This window comes from Hemibagrus wyckioides, linkage group LG25 (assembly GCF_019097595.1).
Source record: "Hemibagrus wyckioides isolate EC202008001 linkage group LG25, SWU_Hwy_1.0, whole genome shotgun sequence".
In the NCBI taxonomy this organism is placed as follows: Eukaryota; Metazoa; Chordata; class Actinopteri; order Siluriformes; family Bagridae; genus Hemibagrus; species Hemibagrus wyckioides.
The window spans coordinates 14,130,334-14,150,113 of NC_080734.1; the positions used below are offsets into that span (position 1 = coordinate 14,130,334).

Genomic DNA, 19,780 nt, shown 5'->3' on the forward strand with positions numbered 1-19,780 from the left:
GTTTATTAAGCATACCTACTGTGTCACTCAGAGATTGGATAACTGATCAGAAAGTGGTGTGTTTGAATCCTGGTTCTGCCAAGCTTCCACTGTTAAGTCCTTAACTAAGGCCCTTAACCCTCACCCTCTCAGCTCAGCTGTAAGTTGTTCTGGATATTCTCTAAATGCCTCCTAAATGGGGAAAAATCAACATCAATAAATGTCTGTGCACTGTATATTTGTGCAGTTTTTGATAATAAATCAGACTTCAAATCAACTTCATTTCAAGAGTGGTGGCTCACTGATTTAAACTTTACACAACTGACTGGAAGGTGAAAAGTTCAAATCTCAGCACCACTGGTAGGTACTTAAGAAATGTCCCTTATCTTCAGTCGTTCATTCGTATCCTGTCTCAATTATATGTTGCCTTGGATAAAAGCATTACACTGCAACAATAAACAAAACTTTATCTAGCTAGTAGAAATATGTAGAATTGTCTGTTATAGGATTACAATAACATAAACCTATTTCAAAACTTTTTTAATTTCAGTTTTTAATTATTAGTAATTAATTAATTAATTAATTAATAAATAAATAAATAAATAAATAAATAATTTTGCTATTGTAAAGCTTGAAGTTAAATTAGTAAAATGTGTATATAGCCAGTTTAATCTCAATAGATAGATAGATAGATAGATAGATAGATAGATAGATAGATAGATAGATAGATAGATAGATAGATAGAACCAATGAATATATTTGGTTTGCAATCTTATAATAGGAAATGTAAATTTTGATCATATTCAAGATATAATTTGCCACGATGCTGTTCGTGAATGTAAATACTGTCCCCATGCTGTCCTTTGATAAGGTACACACTGTACTGGCTGCAGCCCATCTGTTACCTCACACAAATGTATCAGGTGCCCTATACTTCATTCATCAGTTTAAAGGGACCAGCACTGAGCAGATAGCTGTTTATGAGCACTCACACTCCATGCCACAATAATGTCAAGGTCACTAATGTGCTTGGAGTGATATGTGGTGACATGTCTTTTATCTATTCACATTTGTTCTACATTTTGTTTCCATCTTTAGTCTACACAGAGCCTATGGAAAGAGCTGCAGTAAGAGCTTTCAGTGACGTTTCTTGTCTCCATGCCAGGGAAGCATGTGATTGCGCGCTCCCGTAATCGTGAACGCGCCCCATAGAGTGTAGTTGTAAGTAGGCTGCGTTGCTTCGCTGTAACTCAGTGCCGAAGATACCCGACTGCTGGAGTACAAATGTTTTGACCTTCAGGCTTTTCGAGGGCCGACCTCCCTCTTGAATTCGACTAACCAGAATTTTGGATAAGAGACTGTTATTGCTGCGTTTTTTTGTGTCCTGCTGAAAGTCTTGCGTCATATTTGTAAAGACAGTTGGACACGTCCTTTATTCTGTCGGCCTTGGGAAGCGGCTAGCTTAGCTACTTGTTTTGTTGCGGCTGTGGTTCAGGGGTAAAACCTTACACTTGAGAGGTTTCACCCAGGAATGGATACTGGAGTTGTCACCGAAAAGAAAAGGTAGGATGAGCTGATTTCAGTGGTTGTATTACACTTTCGCAGGGTTATAAACGATGCGGTGTGATGAACGGTTTTAAGCGTGTCGGGCTGCTGTTAGCAATGATGCTTCAAGCTAACCCTATGTTAGCAAACAACATTTCTATTAGCCGGGTCGCCATTTTGTGTAGAAGATCCGTCTAATGCATTTGTCTCACAGTAAGTTTGCACACAAGACAAAGAGTGCATTTAGACACGTTGTGTCGGAGAAATGCTTTATTTGTGAATCAAATAGTCTTTTTAACCCATGTTTTTAAATAACAAAAATGTATAGACAGTACTTGGACAAGATGTACGAGCTCAGTGCCAATCAGCCTATTACAGTATTACTATTCGTTTATTATTAGCTAAAAGTACTTATAACTTATTTTTTTCCAGTCTAAGATTTTATTTTTTCGTATTATGATTAATGACTTTAGACTCTGGAGATATGGAGACCAAGATTCTCTGTGATCTGATCTGGTCTTCACTAGGTATATGTCTGCGTGGCATCACTTGATGTGGAGTAGGTACAATAACCCCAGACTGCTAATAATAGCCAGTTGCTGCTCTTATTGTTTCTGTTGCTAATAATAATAATAATAATAATAACAACAACAATATCTTCTGTTAATGACTAGAAGTATGAGTTAATGTTAATTGGTGACTAGTTAATCTGACACATCTGTAGGTATTATTATTATTATTATTATTATTATTGTGTCTGAATGAGTGTGGTCATTCTGAAGTGACCATTTAACCCACATTCTAGTGTCCACATGCACATCTCACTTATGTTTGCCAGTATATTTCACTCATATCTTACTCAGCATAGCTTTGACGTCAATGGGATTTCCTGCTTAGGCTTGTTGCAAGACATTTCTTGATCTCTGCCAGGAAAAGGGGTCTAAACTGTCTTGTTCTTCCTAGATATTTATTTAGTGAGTGTATGAAATCAAGTAGAACAGTAAAAGCTGAAGTCCCTGAATGATCCCATTTAGGGTTTTTATTTCCTTGAGCAATGCAGTGTAGTGTGCCAAGACAACTTGTAATGTAACATAACAATAGCTTGGCAGTATACAGACACATTACACACTAGTGGAAAGTGAATATTTAGTCATTGCTACACAGGTTTTCTCTTATTGTAAGGATTAGTGTAACCACTCTATTAGGTGATGCTTTTTTCAATGATGCGGTCTCATTGACTGCTAGGTGATTAACATGATTACAGTTAAGCTCGTAAGCCACTTAACAGCCTCTTGGTAAGTTTTTGACACTTTGAGGATAGTGGTCACTACTGATGGGTAATCCAGCCACTGTTTGCCTAACATGCTTTCTTGTGTTTTATTTTCACAGTTAGCTTGGGTGAAAGTCACTTTGTACACTGGGATTATTCATTTTGTAAATAGGAAAGGTGTCTCTCTTGAGTTTAAGCAGGCATGTGATTTTCTTCTATGTTTCCAGCTGAACAAAGCCATGATTGCAGGTCATTTTGTGTCTAGTAACTGATGAATTCAGAGCAGTATTTAAAGGTGAAGTTTGAATGGCATCCATATTATACTGCGCTGGAAAAATTTTCCACACCCAGTGTTGCAAGGGATAAATTATAAGTTTACCTTCCGAGCACAAAAACAGTGGCCCGGTCGTGTGATTAGGTTGCACAAGCATAAAAGTGGTAGTTAACTTGTCAAATCTAATAATATATACCGAGGTGGTTAGCTGGTTACGTGCATTAATAGATACTAAGGGACGCATTTTCAGTTGGCACTGTGTAGGCATATCATTATCTCCTTTTCTATATGTATAATGCTGTTTGTACCCATGACAATACGTCATAAAGTTGTCGCCCAACATCTGAGCTGTGTTTTTTTTTTTTTTTTTTTTCTTCGTCATACAAAAAAGATTATATCCGAGACTGGTTAGCGCCTTTATTTTCCCTCAATATGTGCGAATGCAAGGTGACTGCATTTTGAGCATGGGCAATAAATTTAGTTGTGTCCGGATAAATATGTTTATCCACCCAGGAGTCATAAAGCTTACATTTGAAGTAGCTGACTATTATAACATAAAATCTTGAATATTACAAAGTAGATTGATCATTAAAGCATTATTCCGACAGTCAGAGCCAACAGCTGATTTCTCCTTCTTGGTGTTACAAGGTTGCATCAGAGGAAATGCATGTATGCAAAGTTGCTTAGGAGAATGTGATACTTTAATGCAACACCTTTGCACTTGCCAATATGCTTAACACAAACATTAGGGGAAAATGTTGTGCAAAATATTTCCTTAATGCAATTGAGTAATTTGATTGCGAAATCAATTAGACCTCTCTGTTCAAAAGCCTTTTATAAGATATGTGTGTGACTGATCTGTACAGTACAGGTCACAATTGATGATTACTGGTGCATAAAGAGCTGAAAGTTTACAAGTTTGACTGCACGCAAGTACAGAGACGGATAATGAAATGACCATGGAGAGTATACAGTAAAACATCAGGGCTTCACAGCCTAAGGAGAAAACCTCCCATAGACCACCATCAATAGTTTATGATGGCTAACTAAAACTGCAATGGTTTACAGTAGTTACTAAATCATTTATTTTTTCCTGATAAACCTGATCGTCTTACTACAGCTTTCATGAGGGAGCTTCACCCAAGACGCTTTTCAGGTTCCCAAAAAAGGCAGAGTATCTTTTCGTTTGTAGCTCTAAATGGAAATTACATGTTTGAGAAAACTGTTTAATTATAAGTGGAGATGTAAGAACTCTTAGTGAAAAATCACTGCTCTCAAGACATCTTATTAAGTTTGAAACGCAGCTGTTTCCTGCTGGTGTATTAAGATGTTATAAATGTTATAATGTCTGGTCATTTCTGCCGTGGCCTGTTGCCCAGTGTGCATACTCATCAAAGTTTAAAGGCAGCTGTTTTACTTTACTTTTTTACTTTTTTTCTAACTCCAATCTGTTGTGATAGCTATAAAAAGTATAGTTTGTAATATAAAAGAAATTCATATGTTAATTTTAGAACAGTCCTATTAAGGAAACATGAATTTTCCTATTAAGGAATAAATACACTTCACATTTTTTTTATGTATATTCCTTTGTCTGAAGGTCCATAGCCTAAACTTGTTTAGTGTATTGTATCCATTAAATAAGTTTCTTTACTAGTCATTTCATTCTTTCTCTTGTACTGAAGCATTTCGTCTGATTATTATACCCTCTGTTTCAAAGTTCTGTTCTTCTTCCTGGCAGCAGCTTTGATGCACTTCCTTCCCTATTTTAGGCCACAGACAACCCGCCTGTCATTGTTTTAGCAAGTATGGTTTCCTAGCTCTTTGGATAAGATTAGGGTGACTTGATGAAGGATGCAAGGGGACAGGTTTTTTATTGTTCTCCTCATAATATCAGTATGACGGCTAACCTTGGGGAAACATCTTACTGTTACAGGTCTGTAATGACTTACACTTTCATTCCCCCTCTGCATGGGAAATTCCATCTTCTCTTATCACCTTCCCCTTTCTTCCCCCAAGCTATATTCTAAATGTAATTAGGGCACTATAATGGCCACATGTAGCCATAAAAAAATCAGACCTAAAAGTTTTTGCTTTACCCTACTTCACTGTTGGTGAAGCTGATCATCTTAGACATGATGACATGCTCCATGCTTGTGTTCTCAGCAACAAAGTACCCTGTATCGGCTTTTTTTCTTTTTTTCTTTTAAAGAGTAGTTGTTTACCATATATGGTTGTTCAGGGGAGTTTTTTTTAATGCAAATAGTGTGGCTGTGCACAAGCAGAGTCATTTAGAATGTCTCTAGTAGCGTCTGTTGGGTACAGTTTTGAGAAGGCACATGTAAGAAATGCCAATTTCCTTTATGATGGTTGTTCCACACAAATTTAGAGCTTAGTTCTAGGCACACTTTGATTAATGCTACCCCTTAACCCTTAGCATGTTCTGACATATATCATATACTTGTTAGAAGCTTTATTCCCCAAAGCTGATGTATAACAAGACCGATCTACTTAATGAAATTAATGGTTTTCAGTTTGTCGGGAAGGTGGTTGCAAATAATAACAGCAGACACAAAAGTTACCAATTTGTTTTCATTTAATATACAAGTTTAGACATTCTTATAGTAATGGCCCAGTTTTCATACTAGGCATTTCCTCACCATGCTGTCTGCAGCACTACACACACCGACGGATGACATGGTTTGTCCTTCATAGGAATTGATGATTAGTCGCAGTTGTGACGCATGTTGAGTGTATTGTGATTCAACTTGGAAGCTAGACTAAAGACTTGAGATTTCTGATCGTAGAAATTTAATAAGGACGGCTACAGTAAATTATTAAAACTCTTCTTTCTCCAACCCTAATTAGTGTGGTTTGTGTGTCACTCGTGTGACTGTCACGCACAGTAATTTAATTGCAGTACTGTTTGCATTCAGCTTACAGTGGTAATGATATGCAGCACAAGTCTGGGGCAACGCTGTTTTCATAGCACAGTTTAAGTACCCGAGTAATTAGTTAGAAACAAAGCTGTTCTCGGCTACAGAAAATTAGAAAAGATAAATAAAATGTTCACTACCTGCGGCTCCTGAGCAGAAGAAAAACGTGTTTGAATCCCAGTGGTGCCGGAGGCACCCGTGGCTTGGAGTCCAAAAGAGCAGAATTGGATGAGATGCCTTTATTTTCTCTTCTGTGTTGTCTGGAGGCTGTGGCAGTGAAATTACAAATTATGATTTTCTAAAATGTAAGGACATTATATATAAAAGTAATTGAGATTCTGATTCTGAAAGCCTTTTCCTGTACAGTGTGTACTCAACTGCAATGGATGCAACATGATATAGATAGCAGCCATCCTGTAGAAACCTTGTTGTAGTTTAAAATTGATGGAGGTCATTATGGGTAGAAGAATAGACATGTATATGAATGTGTGTATGTGGACTGTGAATTGTGTCTGGCTAATCCATCCTCGGCCTTGCATCTTTCTTGGATTGTCAAACATGGCCTAGCGGGTACGGCTGCCAGTAGCTCCATGGCAGAACATGTGAAATGGGAAGTAAATACGTTAGGATGTGCTGGGGAAAAAAAACCCTTTAAGACAGGGGTGCACTGGAGTTTAGTACACTTGAACCGTGTTTTTATTTGATTGAAGATTACATAAAGCAATGTAAATAATTATCATGTCATTATCAAAATACTACACTTCACCAATAGTTTAATTAACATGTAACAAGAATCATTATGAATGAAAATGATGCCACTCAATAAACAGTGCCAGCTGCTGGTTCTGCATTGCCAGATTGGGGGTAATTTTGCTCCTATTTCATTCTGCTTGTTTCTAAAGCAGAGTAACAAGACATCATACTATTTTTAAAACAGACAGCGCCCTTGTATTCCACATGGACACTTGAAGAAGTTGAGCATGAGGGTGGTTACCACACACCATTTCCGTTTACTTTATACACACTTACACTGGAAGCCAAAAGAAGTTTTTTTTTGGCAAGTCAGTAAAGGCGCATGCAAAAGACAGTTTAGAGACTATTATGATCAATTCTTAAGTCTTTTTTAGTACAATTTTCCAATATTTCCGTTTTTACAGAAATTGTAGACTTAGAAGTTGTTTCCTCAAGTAGGTTAAAGTTGTGTTCTGCTTTACAGACAAATAGAAAACTTTCATTTTTATATCTGACTTTATTGTGGGTGTGTGTGAGGAACAAGATAGCAGACCAGATGAATTATTGTAAAACTTCTTGTTTCACTTGCATTGTACTTATAAAGGGAACTATGACTGTGGCCATAATTCACCAACCATTTGTTTTGGCAGCACTCCACCACATCTAGCCAATTCCCTCAACAGCTTATTCGTTTGTGGTTGGCCAAAAAAAAAAAGGCATATACAAGGGCTATGCAGATGATGGCAGAAGAAAACTGAGATGACTTTGTATTTATTTTCCATTCTCGCTCGGAGTCTTGTAGGTGCAATGCTAAAATAATTCCCTCCTTGTCTTTCCAGGGTGAGCTCGGAGCGCAGGAAGGAGAAGTCCAGGGATGCGGCCCGAAGCCGCAGGGGCAAGGAGTCTGAGGTGTTTTACGAGCTTGCACACCAGCTGCCCCTGCCTCACAATGTCACCTCGCACCTGGACAAGGCCTCTATCATGAGGCTCACCATCAGCTACCTGCGCATGAGAAAACTGCTGAACTCTTGTGAGGCTAAAGGTTGGTGGATTCTGTATGATCATTTCAGTAGTGTGTTACATGCATCAAGTGAAATGTTTACAAGGATGGGGTGGGGTGTATATTTATGTATACACATACCTGATGTAACCATGATGCATCAATCTAAGAGTATGGATGTTGTAGGCAATTTAATAATTGAAATACAAAACAAAATGTTTTTATTTTATTAAGATGAAACAGTGGACGAGACTGAACTGGAGACCCAGCTCAATGGCTTCTACCTGAAGGCCCTGGAGGGCTTTCTAATGGTTCTATCTGAGGATGGAGACATGGTCTATCTCTCTGAAAATGTCTGCAAATGCATGGGCCTCACACAGGTAGATATTTACCCAAATTCATGTAGCTTTTGTGTTCTCAGATTGTGTGTGTAATTCTGTTTGTTCATCTCCTTGTCTCAGTTTGATTTGACCGGCCACAGCATTTTTGACTTCGCACATCCCTGTGATCATGAGGAAGTAAGGGAGATGCTGGTGCACAGAAGTGGTGAGCCACCCACTTCACCCCATATAATTAACATTTATATGGCAGCCATTTAAATGGCTATGATTGGTACTAAATAAATTCATTTAAGAAGAGTTCAGCAAATGACTTGCTTATTGTGTAGGGTCCAAGAAAACCAAGGAGCAAATCACAGAGCGGAGCTTCTTTCTGCGCATGAAGTGCACACTCACTAGTAGAGGACGCACTGTCAACATCAAGTCTGCCACTTGGAAAGTAAGTTTCTGCGTTCATTACTAATGACTCCATACTCTCTTAAACACAAACGTACACATGAAGGGATTTTAACCATGGAAGCATTGTGAGTCAGGTATAAAGTATGCCACCTTAATCCTGTGGTCAAAATCCCAGTGGGTATGTGAAATTACATTTTAGCAAGGACAGGCACATTAATTTGTACACAGTACTAGAACCTACTATATTAATTTGCCTTACCAAACGGAATAGTGCATTATCTTGTCAGATTTTCAGCTATTATCTTGTTAGTACTGAAGGCAGATTTATTTACTTGTTGACGATGTTAAATAATTATCTTTGCTCATTCATGCTGATCCGTCTTGTCTATCAGGTTCTTCACTGCACAGGACATGTGCGTGTTCAGGAGCACAGTGATGGTTCTGGGGATGGGGGATTTAAAGAGCCCTCCATTACTTATCTGGTCTTGATCTGTGAGCCCATACCTCACCCCTCCAACATCGAGGTGCCTCTGGATAGCAAAACCTTCCTGAGCCGCCATTCTCTGGATATGAAGTTCTCATACTGTGATGAAAGGTGAATGGAGTTATTCATACTGTACCTAATCCCTTCATTTCCACTAAACTTTTATGGTTTATAAGTTTTATGTTTATTGTGTTTTTTAATGGAATTGTATTTTAGAGCCATGTTATCTGTTTTGTCCTTGCCATGGATTTTTTTTGTTTTCTTTTAACCATGATTCTTTTAGCCATTTGTGAAGGTTCTAGTCACCATGTTAAACAGCAACTTCCTTTGCTCAGGCATAGAGTATTTACACTAAGGTGAGGGGAAACATTGGCTTTACTACCACCTAGTGGTGTTTTTTATAATTATCTTTTTATATGGGGAAAGACTGTGCACAAGCTGAAATGTTTTTATTTTTCTGGCTGGCTTGCTTTTAATACCGGTATTATTAAATTATAACAAAAGTACTTTTAAATAATAAGCACACATATTAAATCATCTCATTACATATCATTATGCAAACTGGGAAGCCTCTTTGTTGTTACGTAGTCTATAATATCATTTTCTATGATAAATTGATTAATGTCATACAAAAGCTGCATGATTCTACTGTATAGTTGTGTGGCTTGAATGACTATAATGCTCTCTACTCTCTGAATGGACCAGGAATTAATTGCTCTGTCTCTTAGGCCTATATATAAATAATCCTTATCCTTTGTCTACAGAATCACAGAGCTGATGGGACATGAGCCAGATGACCTGCTTAATAGGTCTGTGTATGAATACTACCATGCCCTGGACTCTGACCACCTCAACAAGACACATCATAATTGTAAGTTTGCTTAGACCGTTTATACACTAAGGAAGTGATTGTGACACTTTTTGCATGGCAATTGCACACTAAACTACCCAGAGTTGTGTAGAACTACTCAGAAACAAAATTATTTTATGTCAGAAAATTTTGACTGACTAGATTTTCTTTCTTAGTGTTTGCAAAGGGCCAGGCCACCACAGGTCAATATCGCATGTTGGCCAAGAAAGCAGGCTATGTATGGGTTGAAACTCAAGCCACAGTCATTTACAATCCCAAGAACTCCCAGCCACAGTGTGTTGTGTGTGTCAACTACGTTCTCAGGTAAGACATGATTTCACTTTATATGTAAAAGAACTGGTGCCTTCTGGTGCATTTCTGCTCACTCTTTCAAACCTATTGCAGTGAAATGTAACGTAATGTAATGCAATGTGATGTCTTACAGTGGTATTGTGGAGGAGGACATGGTTCTTTCTCTGCAGCAGACTGTGCCTGAGAAGACTGTGGAGAAGGAGAAGGAGAAGGAGGAGGAGGAGGAGGAGCTGCCAGTCGAGCAGGAGGACAGTTCAGTTGTGGATATGATGAAGCTCTTCAAGAAGGACCAGCCTACGTGCTTGGACAGCCCCGACAGCCTGTACGAGCAGCTTAAGGATGAGCCAGAAGCCCTCACCGTTCTGGCTCCAGCTGCTGGGGACTCCTTTATTTCTCTTGACTTCAACAGCCCAGGTTATTACTCCTCTTCTGAACAAGTACCTCTGTGCAGATATCTGTGCAAATACTTCCCACAGTACAAGTGCATTATATGGCCGAATGCTTGCAGACAATTGACTCACACCCATATGTGGTTCTGCTGTTGCCACAAAGTAGGAATCTCACAATAGTATTGAATGTCTTTGTATGCTGTAACATTACAGTTACCTTTCACTGGAGCAAAGGGTCCCTAAACCTGTTCCAGCATAACAATGTCTTGTGTACAAAGCATTCAATCCATGAAGATACAGTTTACCAAAGTTGGAGTGGAAGAACTCTGGTAGCCTGCACAGATCCCTGACCTCAAACTTATTAAACGCCTTTGGGATGAAATGGAACACTGATTGAGCCCCAAGACTCCTCTGTTCAACATCAGCATCTGACCTCACTAATCTTCTTGTGGCTTAATGAACAAATCCCCACAGCTGCTCAGTAAAATCTAATAGAATGCCTTCCCCAGAAGTGTGAAGGCTGTTGTTATAGCAGAGGAGGCAGAAATAGCAGTTGCAGTGTTGGACAGTTGTTAACTTAGGTCATTTTAATAGCCATTTGCTATGATGTTTCAGTTATGAGTGGGAAATGTAAATGTTTTAGTTAAGCTTTAAAGCATGAGTTACACTGTACATCATCAAGAAAATAACAGCAATGTAAACCTACTACATTTTTCAGACTCTGAAATGCAGCTGTTGAAGGAGGTGCCCCTTTATAATGACGTCATGCTGCCCTCCACCAGTGAGAAAATTGCTCTGCAGCTGTCACCACTGACACCCAGTGACAATCCATCTCCAGCTTTGGCTAAAATGGAGCCTGGGGCAGAGGAGTTTTCATTCTCATCCACAGCCCACCGCAACCAGGACACTGCCAATACTCCATCCAGCTCCACCAGTTCCTCAGAGGTAGACACTTCATATAATCAGTCATTTTTCACACAGGCCTACACCTACAGTATGTGTACTTTTCTGTTCTCAGTTATTGATGTTGATAGTGATGCTAATATGACTGAAAAACAGCTCTGATATTGTGATGCTGAAACTGTTTTCCTGCTCTCTCCTTGCAGCCCAGCAGTCCAGCAGATTACTTCCATGTAGATTCAGATATTGGTTCTGAATTTAAACTGGATTTGGTTGAGAAAATGTTTGCTACTGACACAGAGGCCAACACAGACTTTAACACACATGTAAGACTGACCAATATTTTCCAGTTGCCACTGCACATGCAACACATAATAATGCTTTCCTTGAATAAGTCTAATGAAAATCATTTTCTGTTTTAAAGGAAATGGGTGATCTTGACCTCGAGATGCTCGCCCCATATATTCCGATGGATGATGACTTCCAGCTGCATGTCCCCTCCCCTCTGGACCCACTTCCTTCTGGTCCTCAGTCTGGTTCTGACATTAACTCCCTCTTCCAGCAGTCACCTCCATGTCCATCTTCAACATCCAGTACCAACAGTTTTGTAAAACCAGAGCCATCATCTCATGTCCCTGCTCCCCTCCATCTGCTGCAGGAAGTGAGCAGCATCTTTGTCACACCCTTCAATGAGGCCTCCCAAGCCCTTGACAACACCCCTAAGACAGGCATCCCATTGGCCAAGAGGTAAGTTTTCTTTGCAGAGTTCTTGTCAGTGTCAGTCTTGGTGATGAAAACTTAAGACAAGCTTTCATGAACTAAGTCACACTTGTACTTTTAATATAAAATGGTTCAAATCCTAACCCATGCTAAAATCATGCTCAAATACGAAACAAGTTCAGACATTTTGACATTTATCAGAGATGGTTATGTTTGTGTGGCAGGATGTCAAAAGATCTTCATTATAATAGTCATAATAAATAAGTAACAATGCCTGTTTTCCAGACTGCAAGTGGAAGACCTGGACCTTTCTGCAAAGGTGTTATCTGTCCAGAATGTCCAGCGGAAGAGGAAACTGGAGATTACTTCACTCTCTCAGGCTGTTGGGCTGGTCAGTTTGCAGCTTTTTTTTTTAAATTACTATTATTATTTTAAAATCTTGTTATTAATGTCTATATTGTAAAGGTTGGAAAACACAACTTCAGAATAATTTCAGAAGATATTTAAATTTTTCAGTAGCGTTAAACATGGTTTATAACACAGCTAGTAATTAAAATCCTTACCCCTATGCTTTTTAGTGTGTATTATTGTAATAAAAGCTAAAACTTTTTTCCCCCAGGATGCTTTGCTCCAGTCTGTGGATGAAGCTGTTGAGCCTGGAAAGAGGGCCAAAGTGCTGGAGGTTAAAGGGTCAAGCTTACTTGGCGGGAACAAAACCATTCTGATACTGCCATCTGGTAAGTGACAAAAACCACAGTGTGATCATCTGTCACTGCCCTCAACTGTAAAAGCTGTCACTCATACTGAAATGTTAATAATAATTGGAGCACTGTTCATTATGTTTTGCTTTTTATTTACTGTTTTAATAAGTACGGTCTTTTTTTGTTTTTCTCTGAAGATGTGGCCAGTCGTTTGCTGTGCAGCTCATTTGAGAGTAGTGGAGGGTTACCACAACTGACACGCTACGACTGCGAAGTCAACGCCCCTATTCAGGACCGTCACTCCCTGCTGCAGGGCGAGGAGCTGCTGCGTGCTCTGGACCAAGTTAACTGAGTCTAGCTTGCTTAGCAATTCCGGACACTGTATCCCTTTGTATCCCACTGTATGGCCCCACCCCATCCCACATTACCTTCCAAAGTAGAACCATTGCCCCAACTGATTACGGCCTACTGACTATCCCTGCATTTTCCGTCGCTCTCGAAGGGCATCCCCTCATACCAGTGGCCTGGAGGCCAAATCCTTAATGATTATTAGAGGTACATGTTTTCTTGCTAGTCAAGGCAAAGGAGTGTAGCCTCCACTATGACCAAGAGCAAAGTCAAGAGCCTTAATGCTAAACGCACACTTCCCTAAACACAGATATTCACTTGCCCCACACTCTGTGTTCCTTCTCTTTTTGTCTACCCCCAAGCATTTTGTATTGTAGCTAAAGTCGCACAATAAACTATTTTCGTAATATAGAATACCAGCAGTTCATGCAATATACAATTTTTTTTAAATATGTACTTTTAACAGTTATTATAACCGTATTTGTTTCTCTCTGTTGCTCTTTTTTCATTTATCAGTTTTGTTGGTTACATTTGAGTATGTTTGTTCCCCATTTATAGGCTCCATGGCAGATATTCATATTCTTATTGCTATGGACATACTTGTGTAGTTCACCAGTTCACTACGCACAGGTAAAAGCAGTTCTCACAAATGTGCAAAGGGAATTCAAAAGAATTGAAATTGTGACATTTTCGGCAATGTGCAAATGTCTGTAACATGGAGTTTCTTACATACTATCTCAAAGAGTTTGAAACAGATGCGGAGTTTAATTATGTGATAAATTTTTATATTTTTAGCTGTCATTTTTTTTCTGTCTTAATAGATGCTTAAACTTCATGCTTGTCCTGTATCATCCAGCAGGGTAGATTTTAATATTATGCTTCTGAAGCATAATGTAGAGTGACCATGCAAAGCTGATTACAGTTATCCAAGTGTCTAATGGTATATAGAACATTACTGCTCAGATAAAGAAAAATTCTTTCCCTTGTGCTTTCATAATTTGACTTTGTCCTGCAGATATTTTCCTTTTATTATATTTTGTAGGATGAACATTTGCTTTTGTGGTGGTTGTACTCTACTGTTCATTTACTTTGGCAGTCTGTACACATACATTTCCTTAACACTAAATGTATTGTTTATTGCATAATCATTAAAGAATAATTGTGGACCAGAATTCTTTGTGTTTCTGTTTTCTTAGATGCGGTTCAAAAGTGTTTGTGATTACGTATTAGGGGGATATTTAATATTATTGAGCTGAGAATTTATGTTAAATGATTAGCCAGTAAAGAGCATGTATTACAGTGCTTTTATCATATATGAAAGCACCCTTTACCCATAATAACATTACTAGCATATAAAATCAAGTGGATTATTGCTTTAAAACAAAAATATTGCTAAATTTCAGTGACATTAAATTATTTCATTTATTATTCAGGCAACCTGTGGTAGACAATTCTTCTACCTTGTAATGAAGTTTGGTAAAAGTGTGCTTTAGTTGCTAAGCAACATAAGGGCAATGGATAAAGCAGTATATGGTCAAAGATTTATTGTCAGCTGACCATTACAGCAGTGAATGTAGGCGCTGATGTCTGGTGAGAAGGCCTGGGGTGCTGTCAGTGTTTCATTTTATCCTTAGTGGGGGACTGAGGTCAGGACTGAACACTGAAACAGTCTTCATGTCCTATTCGTTTCAGTGAAGGGAAATCTTCCATACACCATACAAAGACATCCTGTGTCCAATTTTGTGGAAAGAGATTGGAAAAGAAGGTGTCCTTTTAATTTTGTGAGAACATTATAACATACAGTGTACACTGATCAGGCATAACATTATGAGCAGTGAGAGGCGAAGTGAATAACACTGATTATCTCCTCATCATGGCACCTGTTAGTGGGTGGGATATATTAGGCAGCAAGTGAACATTTTGTCCTCAAAGTTGATGTGTTAGAAGCAGGAAAAATGGGCAAGTGTAAGGATTTGAGCGAGTTTGACAAGGGCCAAATTGTGATGGCTAGACGACTGGACCAGAGCATCTCCAAAACTGCAGCTCTTGTGGGGTGTTCCCGGTCTGCAGTGGTCAGGATCTATCAAAAGTGGTCCAAGGAAGGAACAGTGGTGAACCGGAAACAGGGTGATGGGTGGTCAAGGCTCACTGATGCACGTGGGAAGCGAAGGCTGACCTTATATTAGCGAAGGCTGATGATATTCATTTAAATTAATTCATGGAGTATTATTATTATTATTATTTTAACCACAGCGCGGATGAATTCTCGAATCTGATTGGTCAGAAGTTGTGTGCACGGTTCTGACTTTACTTTCGGCTATAACATAAACGACAGGTTTATATTAGGTTTTCAGTTGAAAAGGAGATTATTTATTTTTTATTTATGGGTGTCATGCAATAGCATTGTTGAATCTTCAAAAAAAAAAAAACGTTTAGTCATGTGACTAAGATTTGCTAGTTGGTTTAATTAGCCGTTAAGCTCCACCCACCAGCTCTAGCTTGGGAAGGCCTTTCATGTGACGAGCCAATTTAACCCTGAAACTCCTCCCACATGTTGCTCCACTGTCAGGATGTCGCAGGGTAAGTTTGGTGATTGTGTTTCTCGCTTCTTTATCACGCTTGTTGTTTTAACGCTGTATTTTTGCATTTTTTTTAAGGTCTCGCTAAAACGTGCGATGTCCTCTGGATTCCGTTTAAAACCGACTGTGAGGAGCTGCTTGGACGCTTCCAGAAGACGGGGTCGGTGCGATATGAAGAGTTTGCGGCCATGTGGAGAGCAATGGACTTCTCCAGTGTGTATAAGTAAGGCCTGACCGAACTGTGGTCCAATAATATACAGCTCTGGAAAAAAATAAGAGACCACTGCCCAATCTCCAGATTTGAACCCTATTGAAAACCTCTGGAATGTCATCAAGAGGAAGATGGATGGTCACAAACCATCAAGCAAAGCTTTTTTGCAAAAAGAGTGGTATAAAGTTCCCCAACTGGTGGAGAGCATGGAGGCAAAACGCAATAACTCGGGGTTATTCCACCAAATAATGTTATTTAGCCAAAGCATTAACACAATTTGTTTACAAATGATTTGCATTTTGCTTTGAGTTGTTAAAGCTCTGCATGATCTTGGGTTATTTTGATGTGTTGTCATTTCCTTTAAATATACACTCGAAATAACAATAGCTATATTTTGAATTTAGGAGAAATATTGTCAGCAGCACAAAAACTGAAACAAAACTGTTCCTCTCACCAATACATGAACCTGTCAGAAAAACAACATATTATTTTGCAGTGGTCTCTTATTTTTTTCCAGAGCTGTATACTGTGTTTTGGTGATGGTGAGGCTTAAATGAAAATGTATATGATTTTTAAGTGTATTCATTCTTCTATCTGCTTTCTGTAGTAACAGCTCATTTACGTGTGGCAGAGGCACCACCATATTTTAGTCAAATACTAAATAAAAAAAAAAATCAAACAAAACCTAACCAAGCCTGAACATTTTTTATATGATTCATATATGTTGTATGATTTCTTCTGTTTTTTTTCCCTATTCCTCTAGTGCCATGACCACAAACTGCGAGAAAAGACCCTTCATTCGTCTCGTCTTCACCACAGTGTATGATTACTTCTTTCCCCCCAACAGCTTTCAGATCCGAGTAGGGGCGCTGTACATGTTCTACGGCCTTTACTTCGCACAGCCTGTCAGCCCAAAGGAGAAGGTGCTGCCACTGACATTGTCATTATAATCACTTTGTCTCTTTTGTGGATTTCTGCATATCTTCATTCCCATTGCAGATCCGTATTGCACTGAAGGACTGGATGTGTTTGCAGAGCTTTGTCGCCGAAGCTGCCACGTCTCAACATCTGGATGTTGTATATATCTACAAGAAGCTTGTTTCTGAGAAGGCTCTTTATTATTCCGCCATGCCACACCAGGTTCAAGTCAAGGGACCATCACGTCCCTAAAATATTATAGTAGTTTCTGTAACTGAGCCAAGAAATACGTATTCATTTAAATGTCATCCTTTTACCAAAACAGGCGTGAATTTTTCTTACCGTTTCACCTACAGTGTATAAAGTGGTCTCTCTTTCAGAGATTGATCGTAACATGATCATTTAACACACAAACGCAAAAACTCCATTGGCTCTAAAAGGTTTATATGTTTTCTCTTACCTCCAGCTCACCTTCGATTCAAAGCGGCATTTTAAAAGCAATAGAATTAACGAGATGTTCCAGGAGCCGCCAGACAGAGTAACAGAACTGGTTAATGCAGGTACACTGGAGGTGAGTGAAGAGTTCTGTGAAATAAAATATGTCTGAATAGTATTAGGTAATAGAGAAAAGTAAATCAGAAGTATCATTAAAACGGATTCGGAAATGTGCGCTACTACCAAGCAGACTCGGAGGAAATGGTTTCATCTTTATGTAGAGCCACATGACAGAGGATTAGCCTTTTGAATATGCTATGAAGCGTGTACTGTATACCCATTAACCCTTTAAGACCCTAAGAGTGTATTAAGATGGTTCTAATGAGACTCACATTTAGGTTTGTGTGTGTGGGGTGGTACAGGAAATTAGAAATGTACAGGGTCATTATGAACGGATTAAGCAGGCTCTGCATGTGTCTGCCTCAGTCAACGTGACCCCAGTCAGCCTGAGTGCACAGCTTGAGGAATGCACACTTGCATTTCAGCAGTGGAAGGAAAAAACCAAGGTGAGTGCCCGTGGAGATTAAAGACTTGTAGGTATTTACACATACAGCGTGTTCATTATCAGCACACACAGCGAGTGCTAAGTTTTTGCAACCTCTTTGTATCTCGCATCCAGGAACAGAGGAATTCAGCCTCTGACACAAAAGAGAAGGAAAGTTTTGAGGAGTTGGAGGTAGGTCCAGCTATGTCAGCCAACAATAATCTCTATATGAGTCTTTTAATACTTGTATTGATTATAGAAAATTTATACTCAAATCAGAGCCACTCAGGTTATTTTTGTCCCTGTCGTGTTTTTTTTCCCCCAGTGCTCCAACAGGGCAGATCTACTGGCTACAATAAAGTCAAAGTCCTATGGGAATCCAGCAATGGTTTGTCTTATATATTTAAACATTTATCAGAAATTGTGTGTGGCACCTCTAACATAGCCATGGTTAGAGTTGATTCAATTTCCATCACTAAGGTGAATAGATATGATTTGTATAGTACAATAATCCATCACTCTAGATTTTCATTATTCAGAAGAGAGCAGCATTTCAACCTTTTTATGTTCCTCTTAACTGATTAGACAATGCACTTTGTTTCATTGCAAGCTGTGTGTGATCATTTTCTCATAGGCTTCCAAATCCAGACAACACAGACAAGTAGAAATGGACTCCTCGGGATCAGAGTCAGACCATAAGCCGACATTGTCTCTACCGAAGAATAAGCAAATCTCTCTTAGACAGAGGACGTGGAATAACCTGGGCAAAGGTCCGTATCTGTTATTTCAAGAGAACATTGAATATAACATCCTGTTGATACTAGTATATTAAGAATAAGCATCATTTATAATGCAATGATTGCCTACAACAAAGTTATTTATTTTCTGCAAAGGGCCAGAAGAATATAGACAACAACTCTGGCTTTTAAGCGCAATGAAGGGAGACAAAGCAGTTTGTAAGCATGTTTTTTGACTTAATGAGTGCATCATTAATTGTATGATATTTTGCATCTGTTTTATTATGAAATCATTTCAGTGTATAACTTCTTTTCCCCCCCTCTTCTTTCAGTCAAGAGAAGCGACAAGAAGTACAGATTTAAGTGGTGAAATTTGAGTTGTGAGAGTGGATTTGTTTTTCACACTCAATAGGTTTCTTATTTTTTTTTATATAGGTTTCTGTTGGCAAATGAAATTTAGAAATAGAAACAGAGTGGATATTTTTTTTTCTATTTCTAAAATTCCTACTCAATGACATTTTTTTTTGGATAGACTGTATTTGTAGGAACTAAACTTGAATGGTTTGTTTGTTCGTAATTTTTTGTATGTATTTAATAAATATATGCTTGGTGATCTTTCTTCATTGATTCGAGATTTCAAAGTAGAATTGTATTCTCTATAATTTTCTTAATATCTTCAAGGCTGGACTCCTTCAGCTCATATTATGGAATATAAAAAAGCCTGGCTTTCTGATTCAATCAAGTAGAGATGGGGATTGTATAATTAATGAATTTCTGTGTATTGTAAATAATTATACTTTAAAATGATAAGGATTGTTACAACATAAATGAAGAAAAAAAGCTAAAAAGGAAATAAGTCTAATTGTTTTTTTTTTTTTAAAACCTGTTCCAAGAGACTTGGGGCACAATCACAGGGAGAACTCCACACACACAGCAGAAGCGAACCCCCATCCCTGGAGGTTTAAGGCAAATGTGCAAACCACCAAGCCACTGTGCCTCCTGTCTGTTTTTATAAACAATTTACGTTTCTTGGCCCTTTATAAATCTGTCTATTCAGAAAATGGACAAATGTACGTCAGAGTTTGTGTTGCTTGCCTGACTGGCAGCTCTTTTAAGGCAATTAAGCCAATAATGTAATTAAATGAACAGGGAATTAATCAGTCTTGAGCCAGTGATCACATC

General features: G+C 38.6%; 2 protein-coding genes across 3 annotated transcripts; both read left to right on the plus strand.

Annotated features, from left to right (window-relative positions):
- The first annotated feature begins 1,172 nt into the window (after positions 1–1,172).
- hif1ab (hypoxia inducible factor 1 subunit alpha b) lies at positions 1,173–14,346 on the plus strand. Its single transcript, XM_058379424.1, has 15 exons — positions 1,173–1,542; positions 7,573–7,775; positions 7,968–8,113; positions 8,195–8,279; positions 8,401–8,510; positions 8,863–9,065; positions 9,719–9,825; positions 9,981–10,128; positions 10,250–10,530; positions 11,224–11,450; positions 11,612–11,731; positions 11,830–12,152; positions 12,411–12,516; positions 12,745–12,862; positions 13,024–14,346. The coding sequence occupies exons 1-15, from the start codon at positions 1,511–1,513 to the stop codon at positions 13,176–13,178; spliced, it is 2,364 nt and encodes a 787-aa protein (XP_058235407.1). The 5' UTR covers positions 1,173–1,510; the 3' UTR covers positions 13,179–14,346.
- A 111-nt stretch (positions 14,347–14,457) lies between these two features.
- snapc1a (small nuclear RNA activating complex, polypeptide 1a) lies at positions 14,458–19,780 on the plus strand. Of its 2 annotated transcripts, XM_058379426.1 has the most exons (11): positions 14,458–15,754; positions 15,832–15,976; positions 16,728–16,887; positions 16,964–17,104; positions 17,349–17,453; positions 17,740–17,883; positions 17,997–18,053; positions 18,187–18,249; positions 18,496–18,631; positions 18,755–18,817; positions 18,931–19,779. In XM_058379426.1, the coding sequence occupies exons 1-11, from the start codon at positions 15,745–15,747 to the stop codon at positions 18,966–18,968; spliced, it is 1,062 nt and encodes a 353-aa protein (XP_058235409.1). In that variant the 5' UTR covers positions 14,458–15,744; the 3' UTR covers positions 18,969–19,779. The 2 variants fall into 2 exon arrangements, with proteins under 2 accessions (XP_058235409.1, XP_058235410.1); XM_058379427.1 differs by lacking the exon at positions 14,458–15,754 and having other exon boundaries at positions 15,765–15,966; positions 18,931–19,780.